Source organism: Haemorhous mexicanus, chromosome Z (assembly GCF_027477595.1).
Source record: "Haemorhous mexicanus isolate bHaeMex1 chromosome Z, bHaeMex1.pri, whole genome shotgun sequence".
NCBI classification, from domain to species: Eukaryota; Metazoa; Chordata; class Aves; order Passeriformes; family Fringillidae; genus Haemorhous; species Haemorhous mexicanus.
This window is the reverse complement of record NC_082381.1, coordinates 80,727,258-80,741,365: the sequence shown is the minus strand read 5'-3', so window position 1 is coordinate 80,741,365 and position 14,108 is coordinate 80,727,258. Positions and strand designations below refer to the sequence as shown.

The window sequence follows — 14,108 nt, the reverse complement described above, 5'->3', positions numbered from 1 at the left end:
ACAACTTCCCAGAACAACCTGTGCCAGCACCTCACCACCCTACAGGAAGAATTTTTTCATAATATCTAATTTTTGACTCTTGTATGTCACTGCATGTCCATGGGAGATCCCAGCAGGAGCCTGCTGAGGAGGGATGATCCCCTTTTGGCATCGAATGCTGGGGTCAGGCACCCAAGCATGAGGGAACGTGCTGCAGCAGCACTGTTACCGTTTATTACATGATTTAAATCCAATACAAAATAGGGACTAAGGGAACAAGAGCGACTGCCTGCAGCAGAACAGGACTGCTGGTAGGCTTCAGGAGAGGGTATGAGATCCGTCCAGCCCTGTTAGCTGGAGCTGCCCTGTTCTGCCTTCAGCACCTCCGTGGCAGAAGAGTGGGAGTCCTCATGGGCTGAGGGCATCTCATCTTGAGTCTTCACAGCTTGTGGCTTGGTCAGTGTGGTGTAGATCCCCAGGGCCTGGAGGGAATGAGACAGTCATAGGGAGGGAAGGAAAAGAGAGGGCCAGGCCCCAGCATGGTGACCTCTTCACCTCCCTGGAGCAAGACTCACTTGGATGAGAGCAAAAACAGCTTGGGCTAGAAGGGGCCTTAAAGATCCTTTTTCACACCCCTCCACACCCCACACTGGAGCAGGTTGTTCAGAGCCCATTCCACCTGACCTTGAACACTTCCCAGGATGAGGCATCCACAGCTTCTTTGGGCAACCTATGCCAGGGCCTCAGCACCCTCACAGGGAAGAATTTCTTTCTAAAATCTAATCTCAACCAACTCATTCAGTTTAAAGCAATTCCTCCTCATCCCATCATCACATGCCCATGTAAAGCATCTGTCCATCTTCCTTGTAACACCCTCTTAGGTATGGGAAAGTGCTACAATGTCTCTCTGGAGCCTTCTCTTCCCCAGGCTGAACAATCCAAATCCCCTCAGCCTTTCCTCACAGCAGAGGTGCCCCAGCCCTCTGATCATCTTGATAGCCTCTTCTGGGCTTGCTCAGCAGGTCCCTGTCCCTCCTGTGCTGGGAGCCCAGAGCTGGATGCAGTGCTCCAGGTGGGTCTCAGCAGAGCAGAGCAGAGGGGCAGAATCCCCTCATTGCCTTGCTGCCCACGGGGCTCTGGATGCAGCCCAGGACACGTGGGCTGCACTGACCTGTGCGACCATGTTGGTGACATCGCCAGTGTTGGCGGGCAGCAGAACGGTGTTGGAGTCTTTGGCAATCTTGGAGAACGCGTTCACATACTGCTCTGCCACAGACAGAGAGGCAGCAGCATTGCCGTGCTGGGGACAGAGGGACAAGTCACGTGCCACCAACAGCTCAAACCTGCCTGTGCCCACCCCAGTCCAGCAAAGCCCCTCACTCCCTGCTGCTGCCAAAGGTGCCAGGGAGTGTCCAGGAGAAAGCCAAGTGCCACCCTGCCTGCAGTTTCACCTCCCCCAGTGCCAGCACCAAAGCCGTGGCTGCTCCAGGCAGCCATCACTCACCTGCTGTGCCAGAGCAGCTGCTAGGAGCTGAATTGCCTCTGCCTTGGCTCTGGCCTTGACTAGCATGGCATTGGCTTCTCCTGCAACAAAGCACAGCAGGGTGCACATCAGAATCACAACAAAGCACCTGCAAAGACTGAATCCTGACCATTTCAGGGAGAGAATCAAGACAATTTCAATGCATGCATGGTTGTCTCTTACCCAACAGCAACACTATCACAAGCCTCCTGCTGCCAGGAGGCTGGGGCAGGGGAGCAACACCAGCTGGAGCTCAGCCTGAGGCCCCAGCAGGGAAGGATCAGAGTGGCTGAGGAAGCCTGGCTCACAGTAACACGTTCTCTCCCCTGCAGCACCACCCCTCAGTCCAGGGGGCTACAGAACCCCACGTTTTAGCCTCAGGCAGTACCAGCAGCTTTGTTGATTTGTTCAGCCTTCTCAGCTTCTGATGCCAGGATCTGGGCCTGCTTCTGGCCTTCAGCCACGTTGATAGCTGACTCCCTTGTCCCCTCTGACTCCAGCACTGTTGCTCGCTTCCGTCGTTCTGCCTCCACCTAGGAACACAGGTCAGACACCAACCTGCCATGGCTGTGCTGGGGAAATCCCATATGTGGGACAAGGACATGCTCCTCTGTTCTGCTGGGGGAAGCATGGCTTAGCAAAACATGAAAATACGCTACAGAACACTGTGTGGTCTCGGCAAGGGCTGGCTCTGCTCCTCACACCACACAGCCCTTCCCAGCCCCATTCCCACCTAAGTGGACAGTTGCTTCCCCCTCCCCCCCTTCCTGCACAAATATCTGGTGTCCAGCTTTTCTCTATGGGAGAACTTCAGCTCTGAGATTTGCTTCTCCACAGAGCCCAGTAGAGATTTTAAAGGAATCTGGCAGGGCTTCCATGATGCAGGCAGGGGCCACCACTGCAAAAATTGTGACAGGAGTTACTTATTCAGTAGCTGTATGTCTGCAGCCAAAGTGCCCTCCTGACACAAGGGCTGGGTGCTGCCAGCTCTGGACAGGTAACAATAATGAACCATAGCCCCTATCAGCAATAGTGTGGCCAGCAGGACCAGGGAAGTGATTGTCGCCTGGTACTCAGCACTGGTGAGGCCATGCTTTGAGTCCTGTGTCCAGTTCTGGGCACCTCAAGAGGGACATTGAGGTGCTGGAACATCCAGAGAAAAGCAATGGAGCTGGTGAAGATTTGGAGCACAAGTCTGATGAGGACCCCTTGACAGAGCTGGAGTTGTTTAGTCTGGACAAGAGGAGACAAGGTTCTGAGAGGAGACCTTATCACCCTTTACAACTACCTGGAAGGAGGTTGCAGTCACACAGGGGTTGGCCTCTTCTCCCAGGTAGTCAGCAACAGAATGAGAGGACACAGTCTCAAGCAACACGAGGGGAGGTTTAGATTGGAAATTAGGAAGAATTTCTTCACAGAAAGGGTGATTAGACATTGGAATGGGCTACCAGAGGAATGGCAGTGACACTGTGGATCTTTAAGAAAAGACTGGACATGGCACTTGGTGCCATGGTCTGGTTGACAAGGTAGTGTTTGTCACTGCCACTTCTCTGAAGGTGGACTTGATGCTCTGAAGTCTTTTCCAACAATTGTGATTCTGCAATGGAATATGGAAGAGGAGGCTTCCCTCTCGTTCCAAACTTCCCTCCCAGAGAGCCTCACCTGCATCTGCATGGATTCCTTCACACGTGGGGGCACGTGGATGTCCTTGATCTCGTAGCGCAGACACCGGATGCCCCAGCAGTCTGAAGCCTGGTTGATGGCATCCACGATGCTGGCATTGAGGGACTCCCGCTCCTGGATGGCACAAAAGAAACAGCAGAGGGCAGAGAAGAGGGGCTTAGCATGAGAGACGTGTCAGGAGGGAAACAGACACCTCCCTCAGAGGCCAAGGTCTGCCAGAAAAAAACCATCTCTACAGGTTTTGGGAAGGGTTAGGTGCTTCCAACAGCTGTTGAAAGGGTCACCATCTCCTAGGGAGAGCAGTGCCCCACACTGAAGCTGCTGGGATACAACATCTGGTGTACATCTGGATACAAGAGAATGCCACCAACTCCAGTTTCTTCCCAGCAAATGCAGGACAAGAATTACAGTACCCCATGACACAGGCTGGGATATTCATCACTGGGGCTGAGCAAAGAGTCACTGACTCAAGAAAGGTGGCTGGACCAGCTGGGTCTGGGCACATACCACCCATCATCCCCTCCAAATAACCCAGGGCAGGGAAAAAAATAGCTCCTGTTAAAAAAATAACTGAAAGAAGACCCATCCCCATCTCCAAGGATTCACCAACAGGTCAACTGAAACAGAAGCCATAAGTCCTCCAAGCAAAGGGCATTTTACTGTTTAGCACATCAGCCTGGCCATGCATGCTGTCCTGGGATTTTGGGAGACACTGTCAGCTCTGTGATCCACCTTCCCAGCTCACCCGGAAGACTCTGTCAAGGGAAAGCTTGCCAAGTTCAGATCTCATGGTAGTCTGGGCCAGCTGAGTCACTGCGTACTCAGGATCTTCCACCCCATAGCTGGCCTGAAGAGCAGAAGCACAAAACAGAGTGGATAGGGATGCCAAGAGGGACCCTGAAGAAGGCAGGTGGAGCCTCTCTCCGTGGCCGCAGGAGGTGTACGGGTGTCCAGCTAGGTGCTCCCGCATCAGGCCGAAGATGGCCACACGATGTGCCACTCCCGGATCCCCTCCTGAAGCTGGGTAGTGGTTACCGTCTGCAGCGTGGGCGGTGCAAGTAAATCATGGCTACGAAGTCCCGAGATAAAGGAAGAAGTGGACACCCGTATAGGTACCAAGAAGCTTTAATTTTCCCGATGGGGCTAGGGATGGGTGTCGGGGAGGAGGTCTCGGGTGGGGCGGGGCGGGGGGGGTGTGGCGCTGATAAAGGGAGCCAGTGTGATGGGAGGAGACACAAAGCTTACCAATAAACGAGGACCCAGGGAGGAGCGTGGGTTACAGCTAAGCCACTGAGGATCACATGGCAGGACGGGGAGAAACCCCGGGGGGCAAATCATACATCAAATAAGGGATGGTTGACACAGAGAATTCTCGAGATAAGGGGGGTGGTTTCTGTGACAGATGGGGGGGGCAGCTCCAAAAGGGAGGAAATAAGTTTACAACTTAGGAAGAAACCATTGAGAGGGAAGTACATGGGGGGAACTGAGGACCAAACCATTTTGTTAACTTACAAAGGGAATAACCAATTCTAAAAACACACGATGCCACAGGCAGGAGAGACAAAGAGTGCTAAAGCAAGAAATTTGCCAGACACCCCTGCTGAAAACATGGGAGTCTGGAGCCTTGGGAGGAGTCAGAGTGCCCAGCCCACCTGCCAGGCAGGAGAGAGAGGCTGGAGCACACATTTTGGGAAGCAGGGAGTGGGCAGAGCCAGGAGAAAGGTGCCCAAGGGGCAGGGATGGTACCTTGTAGGGGTCCATAACCCGCAAGTAGAGCACACCATCGATCTGCAGGGTGACATTATCTGTCAGGAGAGAACAACAGAACCTGTTCACTGAAGCAGCACAAACAAGACACAGAAACCCCCTCTTCCACAGCACAGCTGGGCAGACTCATCCTTTTTCACCCTGACATAGCTGCATGGCACAGAAGAGGACTGGCTGAAATAGATCTTCTTATCTAAAGGTTTTGTAAAAAGGACCTTACATTCCCTGGACAACACTGTGATGTTTTAATACGCAACAGGTCTTGATTTTCCCAATAGAGCCATTTCATACTGTAGCTCTTGTAAATAAAGATTTAAGGAGGAAAAAACCAAAACCAACCACTTAAAACTGTAAATATAACAGAGCTGACCATTAACATCACATCCATTAACCTGTTCTAAAATGTTTATAACAGAAAGAGAATTTTCTTTTGTGGTTCAATACAGGAAAACACCTGAAAAATTTATTTCTGGCAAGGTGCATTCAATTCAGCAAGAAGGGGCAGCTGCAGCCCAGAGAGAGCAGATGGAACCTCCTGGGCTGCCCTCACTCACAGCAACAGCCTTCTGGTACCTAAAGAAAGCTGGAGAGGGCTTTTCACATGGACATGGAGGAATGGGACATGGGGGAATGGTCTTAAGCAGATGAGAGGACAGGCTTAAATTAGATGTTAGGAAGAAGTTCTTTACTGTGAGGGTGGTGATGCACTGAAGTAAGTTGCCCAGAGAAGTTGTGGATGCCCCATCGCTGGAAGTGCTCAAGGCCAGGCTGGACAGGGCTCTGAGCAGCCCAGCCGAGTGGAACGCGTCCCCTGTCCATGGTACGGGGGCTGGAACAAGACGAACTTTAAGGTCCTTTCTAACCCAAATCATTCAGTGATCTTGTGATTTTATGGCCAAGGGACAGGGCTGAGTCCAGGAGCTTGGGACAATTCCACTCATCCTCACATTGTCCCTTGCTCACCCCAAATGCAGCAGAAGGAAAGGGGCAGGACACAGAAGCTGTTCCTCACCCAGTGTGACAGCTGACTGCTCTGGGACATTAATGACGATTTCTTTGAGACTCTGGACGTAACGAATCCGATCCAGGAGAGGGATGAGGAAGTTCAAACCCTAGGAAAAGGGTGGGATTAGATGGTTGATACACTAGAAAGAGTCATGCAAACAAAGCCCATGCCACACACTGCAAACATGTTTTACAAACAAGGAATTTCAGTTACTCAGTGCTTTTAACACCTCACCAAGGAAAATAAGTCCACAGGCAGCCAAAAGGATTTCAGCCTGGGAAACTGAGCCCACCACCCCTCTTGGATCCTCGTGCAAAGGACGCGCCTCGCTACAGCTTTAGGAACCTGCTGAATCCAGAAGGGGAGAAAAGCTGCTCCTTACAGGCTCGAGGATTCGGTGGAACTTGCCCATCCTCTCCACCACCCAGGCCTCCTGCTGTGGCACAAAGAGCACCCCGATGTTCATGGGCAGCCCGGAGTTCCAGCGGCATGGAGCTGGGGCCAGCCGTGCCGCACGGTTCAGCTGCTGGGAGTGCTGGGGGAAGGACATGGAGCAGGGTTGAGACCAGCTGCTGGCACCTCAGAGCCCAGCTCCACACCTGCTACCCATGTGGGCTCATGACCAGGAGACCAGGGCAGGAAACAATGCCCCTAACAAGCCCATGCTGTAAGGGTGCTCCCACAGGGATGAGGCCTGGGAGCCAGGGACAGTCTTCACTGGTGCAGGGCGACTCACTCCCATGCCAGAGCTTTCTGCACGTCTCCACTCCTCTCACATCCACACTGGAGCGGGGAATAAAGTCTCCCTGCCACCATAAGGCCAATGAATGTGTGTGCATGTGGGTCTCTTCTGCTCCACCCAGCCCCTATAACCCATTCAGGCTCACTCCCCCACCACAGTCCCAGACCACCCCTTTCCAACAACCTGTCTCTCCCAAGTTCTGGCTGACCCCAGGGCTTCCCACAAAGAGCTGTTCTATCTGGGCATTCCCCCATCCTCCTCCCCATGGACCCTCACTCACACAGCTTCCCTCAAATTCTCCCCATCCCAACCCAGCTCACACCTCCGCAGCCCAACACATCCATTTCTCCTACAACAACCCAGATGCACCTCACCACTCCCCATGTTCAGCGACCCCCCACTGGCCCTCCTCCCCCTACCCATTCATCCACAACCTCCTTTCCAATGCCCCCCCTGTACCCCAATCCCTACCCAGTTCACCACCATCATCCCAGCACTTCCATAGACCCCCAACTCCCCCCCAAAGGCCCCACTCTCTCAGTCCCCCTCAAACCCCCACTTGTCCTCTACACCCCTCCTCCTGACACCTCCTTCTCTGCCCAGCTCCTCGCTATGCACGGTGTCCCCCAAACCCTCAACACCACCACCCCACTGAACCCCCACCTCCTGAGTCACCTCCTCACTCATTTGTCCTCTGCACTAGACCTCTCTCCCTCCTTACTCTCTATCCCCGTGCATCCCCCTACCCACTCCCCAAGTCTTCCCAGCCCCAAACACTCCCCCACTGACCACCCTTCAGTCTCTCTGTACCTGTCTGTTCTCTACATCACCTCCCCGCCCGTCATCTCTATCCCTGCCCGGCTCTCCCCAGTCCCCCCGCTGCCCCTGCTCAATCCCCATACCCGCACCGCACCCCTTCCCCCGCCCCTGCCCAGCTCTCCCCTACACCGCCAGCTCTTCACCCCAAACACCGACACCGAGCTGCCACCGACTCTCTCTCAGCCTGCCATACCCATTTATTTTTTTCACCCCGCCGTGCCCGCACAGCCCTACTCCTGCCCAGCTCCTCACCAGCACCCTAGCCACTTTCCCTGAGCCCCACCAACACAGACCGCGGTTATCTCCTCAATCCCTCGATAGCCATTTGCCCACAGCCCACAGTGACCCCGTGCCCCCAACCCCTCCTCAACTCCCCCTCACCTCCTCCTCGGACCCGCGAAACCACCACCACACTAAACCCCACCGCCGACCACCCCTGCCCGTACGTTCTCTGTGTCCCCCCACACCGCTTTACCCCAGCCCTGCCCGGTTCCCCCCCAACACTTCCCAGACCCCCAACACCATTCCCCTCATCCCGGTGCCCCCAGTACAGATCACTTCGCCCGGCCCCTCCAGCATCCGCTACCCGGACCTTCCCCACGTGGGCACCCCCGAACGAGGAGTTCTCCCCATTCCCTCCCCACCCGTCCTCGTTCCCCGCACCTGCAGCAGCCCGAGGCCGGACCGGGCCCGGATCCCCGCCCGCGACAGCATCGCCCCCTCCGCCCGCCCCGCTCGGCGCCGCCGCGGCCGCACTCCCGGAAGGCCCCTGTGCCGAGCCGCTTCCGGTTGCGGCGCCCGAATCGGTCCCTCCAGCTCCTCCGGCCGCAGCCCTCAGTTCCGCCCGCCCGGCTGCCCGCGATTCTGCACGGCCCCCCTCGGGGCGCGGCAGCCCCAGTCTCGTTCTGGAGCTCCAAACGGATGTTTATTAAATTAGAAACGAACACGAAAAGTCCCGGTACGGCCTTCGCGAGCCCGCAGGGCCACGGAGAGAGGGGCAGCCCCGGTGACCTGGGGGCGAGGGGGACTCCGGTGTGATGGCGTCCTCGAGACCTGCTGGCCAGGGCAGTGAGGGAGCGGCCCCCAGTGTTTGGGGGGTTCAGATCCACGGTTTGGGGGATCCAGGGCCCCGGTTTGGGGGGAGCAAACCCCGGTGTGAGGGGGTCTCAGGCCCCCAGTGTGAGTATATGGGCTGGTTCAGGCTTCCTAACCCCAGTGCAGCAGGGCCGGAGCCCCTCGGCCGCCCCCGGGCAGGGCAGGACCTCGCCCCCACATCCCCCAGTCCTGGCCCATCCCCACACTGAGCCCCCCACGCTTGGGTCTCGGCCTCAGCGGTGGGAGCTGATGGGCCTATCCCCGTATTGTTCTCTCTGAGGAGGAGATGAGGGTCCCCACAGCCTGGGCTGGCAGGGGAGCCTTGCCGAGACCCTCAGAGGGCAGAGAGGTGATACAGACGAGGAATGTGCAAGCTTGTTTTACCCCTGGCCCTGTCCCTCTGACTGCCCCTGTCTGGATTCTCCCAGTCCTGCTCCTGAGGAACCAGCCCAACTCCCAGAGTTTGATTTCCTCTGTTGCTTCCCCCTTTCCCCATTTTTCTAAGCTGGGGTTCCTGACCATCCTCCAGCTCCTGATCACCCTGCCGGCAGACCCTGCCCAAAGCTACCACCTGCATGGGATTCACCCCACACCCACAGACAGTGCAAAGTTCCTTTTTTTTTTTGGCAATCTTCTCAGATTCACAGCTCACGTGCTCTGGAGGCTCTTGCCCAGAGGGCTATCCCCATATTCCTGCGAAGAGCTCCAGGTCCCCATCCACGTGACAGCTGTGTCTCTTACCCTCAGGAACCTTGACATCCACAGGTCTCTTAGGTTCTGGCTTACCCTAAAAGACTCAGAAGATAAGCACAGGCCTCCACAAGCTGCTTGAAGTTGGGCTGGCCCTGCAAAGCTGGTGCCAGTGAGGCTCAGCCTGTCAGTGGGCTTTTAATACACCTCTGATCTGGGAGCTGCACCCTGTGTAAGCACTGGGTAAGTCTCCCTTCCATCGGCTGAGGCTTCCCTGTCCCTAGTCATCCTCACAGTCCCCACAGCCCTGCCCGAACAGAGGCAGCCTGGTGCAGGCAGGGCTGAGGGGAAGAAAAAGCACAGCACCTCTGATCCTCTGCATGAGCCTCCTCTGTGCTCCCAGCAACAATAAATACTAATAAATACAAACTCTTCCACACTTTCTGCTCCCAGACCTGAGACCAGTGTGGGTGGTCTCACTCACAGCTCCAGTCCAACTCTTCACACCCACCCACCTCAGCCACAGCCAAGTCTCCAAGCTGGGAGCAGTGCCAGCAAAAGGCTTGGGCATGTCCCTAGAGTGCCAGGGCTGCTCCTCAGCCCCTGCCCCTCTTGGTGAAGCCCCCTTGGTAGTCCCAGCCCTGCTGCAGAGCGTGGTGCCCGTGCTGGTCAGGAGGGTGGGTGATATCTCAAAGCAGTGCTTGCTGGCCCTTTACTCATCTCTCCCCAAACTGCTGGGCTGGAGACTCCCCAGAGGCCCTGGGGGGCAGGGAGTGAAGGAGGTCAGGCCCGGGGTGAGTAGCAGGGGTTCCGCGGCATCTCTGTGAAGGATTTCAGTTCGTAGGGGATCCCCGAATCCACCTCGATCGACTTGCGGGAGAAAAGCAGCCGAATGTCATCATGAAGGTAGATCTTCCCTGACTTGGAGCTGTGAAACCTGTGTGGAGACGAGCAGGGCAGAGGGACCTCAGGCTCCCCAGGTAAGGGCAGGGCATGCTCAGTGAGGGCACAACCCCCTTGACTTCTTTGGCCCCTGGTCAATGCAGCCACCCTCTGGTTGCTTTCAGAGGGACAGATACAGCTGCCCTTGGGCAGGGTGGCAGCTCCAACCTCCCCAAAGGAGCAGCTGGTCCCTGCTCCTCCCCAGTCCCTCTTCCTGTCTTGCAGGCTTGGGACAAGACAAGAGAGGAGCCCAGGGTGGACCTGGTGCCCATCTCCCCATCATGCTTTACCTTAGATGCATCAGGTAGCAGAGGACCCTGCGGGGTGGGCTGGTGCCCAGTGGGTCACTGGGGGCCACTGTGGACCCCTCTTCCTCCCCCACGGGCACCAGGAAGATGCGATGGCGTAGGAAGGTCATGTGGTTGGCCGGCATGTCCTGGAAGTCGTATGTCACCAAGAACATCTTCACCACAGTCTTGTTGGGGTTAAATAAGGTCTGGGGGCAGAGGGGTAGGGGGTGAGACTAGGAAGGATGCAGGGCAGAGATGGGGCATCTAGAAGAAGAAGCTGCTAGAACAAGGATCCAGAAAGCCTCTCACCAGTTCTAGAGGGCTTAACCTGAGTGTCACAGGTCAGTTCTTTCCACCCACCTTCACACCTGTGCTCCTCTTCCATCACATCCCATCCCCACTGCACATACACGCTTTCTTGCCAAAACCCTCACCCATCTCTTCCTTCCCTGATTCTCCCATCACCTTGTCTCCTTGACAGCACCCTAGGTATCCTGTGCTCCCCTCTGCTATGCTGTCTTGGTGGCCATGTAACCTCTCTGCAGGAGACACCCCTTCCACCTGCTGCCCTGCCTAACAATGTCATGGAGCATACCCCCCAAAGCAGGGCAACCAGAGCCCAACCAGCCCCATCCCCACAGTGCTACTGCAGGCCAGGGAATGACTCACCACTTGGATGGTTCCAGCTTTGGGGACACTGTAACCCTTCTTTCCCAAGGCCTCCAAGTCAATCACTCCCTGGGGCAAAATAAACAGTGTGTGAGAGTGGGAGAAAGCCAAGAGAAAGCCCAGCTGGGAACCAGCATGGGCCTGAGACTCCCTTGCTGGGAACACTTGGCACAAGTCAACAAGAAGACCCCCAGCTCAGCTCCACTCCAAACCAGGAGAAGAAACAGAGAGGTAGTGACAAGAGTTGATGACAATGACAATCATGAAGCAGCAGAGCCTGTCTATGTTCCCTCTTCCTTCCCTTTTTGCTTTTCTGGGTTAAAAACCACTCCTGGCACAGGCAGCCATCTCCATTAACAGGTGGTTACTTGAGCCACCCTCTACAGAGAGGGGCTGCCCCAGCGTGTCAGGACACAGCCCCCCCAGCTCCCCCACATCCATGTACCAGGAAAGGTGAGGGCACGCTGTGTTCAGAGATGTCGAAGTAGGTGACGTCGACAGGCAGGGTGACATGCTGGGGACAGTAGGAGCCACTGGCACCGATCTCTGCTGTGAAACCCTCGATCCTCCCCGATGGTGCAAAGCGCCCCTTCAGGATGGACTCCTGAGAGGGAGGGAAGTGTTAGGGAATCTCAAACACCAGCCCTACCCCCTGCCTCAATGCTCCATATGAAGTTATCCCCATCTTCACTGCACCCAGCTGACTGCTTGCCTTCATGTGCCCAGAGACCTCACTCTGAGATAGAGCTACCCTGAACTGCTGGGATAATACCAACCATCTAACAGGGAGAAGCACTGAAAGTGCCTTGGCTCAGCCTCACAGCACCTATCTCAGCAGGTTCCACCCAAGGATCTGCTGGCTGAGACATGCTGCTGGTGGGTCTGTGTGGTGGTGACTGCATGCCAGGCCTTTTGGGGACAGCCCCACACCACGGTTCCCATCAGGTGTAGCCTCTCACACTCATTGCTAGCCCTGTGTGGAATCCCTGGGACCCACCTCCCCGCAGCAGATAAGCACCATTACCTCAAAGTTGCCCAGCAGAGCATGGCTGACAGTGGTGGTGGCCCAGGGCACTGTGGGGGACCTAGTGCTCCTCCGGAGGCTGGTCCGGAGATGTCGCCTTGGAGTGAGGAGAGAAGACTGGTGTTGGACTGAAGAGCACACAGCCCTGGGTTATTCATGTCCCTGGGAATGTGGATCCCTCTCCAGGTCCCCCATACCTTTGCTAGAGGTTGAACTCACTTTCCTATGTCCCAGGGGAAGAAGAAACACCACCCTCCGCCCCAGTCTGCAGTCTTATGGAGGGGAGATACTTGGGCCAGGGCAGGGCAGAGGACTCAGCCTAAGGTGAACCTCCCATGGGGCTGCAGGCTCACCCTGAGCCCCCATGTCCATCCCACAGGGCTGCCAGGACACTCACGATTTGAGACGCAGCCCACTCTTCAGCCTCCTCCCAACTGCCATGCAATCTGAAGAGCTCTGGAGAGGACATGAAATGGAGAACCATGTTAGGGCAGCAACCCCTGGGAGGTGCCACCATCCCTTGCCCTGTCCCATATTCCCATGAGGAATGCAGCAGATGGAACAAGCTCCTGTCCTTGGGCAGCCATCAGCAGCCTCTGAGTGGCCAGCAGGGCAGCACAAGGACTGGGGTATCTGGTGGGAACATGGGGCTGCCCAAAACCTGAAGTGGCTCAGCTGGGAATAAGGGTCTTGGTACCCAAGGGTACAACAGACTGTTCCCTCTTTAGAAAGCAGGTCTCAGGAGCAGCCCCAGTGACAAGACACCTGTAAACAGAGCCATGCAATGAAACCCCCTTGCACCTCCCAGGGACTGGTGACACCCACAAGGACACTTGCCGACCAGCCTCTGAAAAGTTCTGTCCCCTGGTGATTCATTTAAGTCCTCAGCAGTGCCACCAGGCAGTGCCACCTCTACCCACAGCTAGGATCCTACACATTTGGTGTGGGGGGGTTAAAGCCACAGTCACACTGCAGCCTCCTTTTAAAGATGTCCCTTTTTCAGGGGCTTTCCCTTCTGGAAGCCACACAAAGGGTAGCACAACACAAAGGGATGATGAAGCTGGCTGGCATGACCAGGCGGGAAAACCCAGGGAAGCTGCTGGAGGGCTTCACTCTGCAAGGACAGTGCTGGGGGCAGCTGGGCTGGGGGACAGTTATGAAAAAGGCAGGCAGCAATGGAGCTGTGTGCCATGGATGGTGTGTCCCAGCTCCAAGCAGCAAGAAGCCAGGGTAGCTCTGACATCACTTCCTGTGGGTCCCCATACCATGGATGCCCCAGAGAAAAAGAAGAAGGTACCAGGTCTGGCCTGAGCCTGCTGCAGCCTCAGCTGGCAGGACAGGGTGGAGGCAGGGGCCTGATAAGAAGAGCAGGGTAACAAAGGGGGAATCAGAGGCAACTCCTGAGCTCCTAGGAAAGGTTGCAAACCTCACATGTCTGTCCCATTCCTGAGAGCTTGTGGCACCTTGAGGACATGCCACAGGGACCTCAAAATGGCAGAAAAGTCAGTGGCATCTCTGCACACAGCACTGGGCTCCTTGGTCAAAGCATGTCCAGTCCCATTGCCTGGCACTGGTCACTTGCTCTAATGGGCATTATGGCCAGGAGTTCAAGCCATCCCACATTTCTGCCTTCCTCCTCATCAGGCAGGCAGAGGCCAGCCCTCTTCCCAAGCTTGCTGGTATACATGAAGCTTAACATGAAGCCATCAGACAACAAAAGGGGCTTCATGACCTATCCAGCTCTCACTGCCATGGGGAGGCTGTCTCCTGTCCAATCAAGGCTCTCCAGGAGAAAAAGCCGTTGCATGCAGAGGATCCAGTGACTGCAAGATGTCAAGAGCTGATTAAAACACACCATGTGTGTCACGGCTGACTGTCAG

At 55.9% G+C, this 14,108-nt stretch overlaps 2 protein-coding genes across 6 annotated transcripts in view; both read right to left on the bottom strand.

The window, feature by feature from the left end:
• Positions 1–178: 178 nt before the first annotated feature.
• STOML2 (stomatin like 2) lies at positions 179–8,316 on the bottom strand. 2 transcript variants are annotated; one of them, XM_059874117.1, is made up of 10 exons: positions 8,182–8,316; positions 6,340–6,492; positions 5,964–6,063; positions 4,931–4,989; positions 3,930–4,031; positions 3,164–3,298; positions 1,890–2,034; positions 1,484–1,563; positions 1,151–1,279; positions 179–461 (listed from the first exon to the last, which is right to left on the bottom strand). In XM_059874117.1, the coding sequence occupies exons 1-10, from the start codon at positions 8,230–8,232 to the stop codon at positions 330–332; spliced, it is 1,086 nt and encodes a 361-aa protein (XP_059730100.1). In that variant the 5' UTR covers positions 8,233–8,316; the 3' UTR covers positions 179–329. The 2 variants fall into 2 exon arrangements, with proteins under 2 accessions (XP_059730100.1, XP_059730101.1); XM_059874118.1 differs by lacking the exon at positions 1,151–1,279.
• A 105-nt stretch (positions 8,317–8,421) lies between these two features.
• Positions 8,422–14,108, bottom strand: part of ATOSB (atos homolog B) — a 38,463-nt gene continuing 32,776 nt past the window's right edge. For all 4 annotated transcript variants that reach the window (XM_059874108.1, XM_059874109.1, XM_059874112.1 and 1 more), the window contains 6 exons: positions 12,626–12,684; positions 12,229–12,325; positions 11,650–11,808; positions 11,205–11,273; positions 10,536–10,741; positions 8,422–10,240 (listed from right to left, as the gene is read on the bottom strand). In XM_059874108.1, coding sequence (XP_059730091.1) covers positions 10,087–10,240; positions 10,536–10,741; positions 11,205–11,273; positions 11,650–11,808; positions 12,229–12,325; positions 12,626–12,684 — 744 coding nt within the window. In that variant the 3' untranslated portion in view covers positions 8,422–10,086. The remainder of the gene's footprint in view (positions 10,241–10,535; positions 10,742–11,204; positions 11,274–11,649; positions 11,809–12,228; positions 12,326–12,625; positions 12,685–14,108) is intronic.

What these genes read in the sequence shown, in the direction of transcription:
- STOML2 (XM_059874117.1), bottom strand. Translation starts at nt 8,232, where the DNA reads ATGCTGTCGCGGGCGGGGATCCGGGCCCGGTCCGGCCTCGGGCTGCTG. An exon ending in GCAGTCAGCTGTCACACTGG is followed by an intron (nt 4,990 to 5,963) that starts GTGAGGAACAGC and finishes CTCTCCTGACAG; the next exon opens with ATAATGTCACCCTGCAGATC. An exon ending in TCACCAACATGGTCGCACAG is followed by an intron (nt 462 to 1,150) that starts GTCAGTGCAGCC and finishes CATTCCCTCCAG; the next exon opens with GCCCTGGGGATCTACACCAC.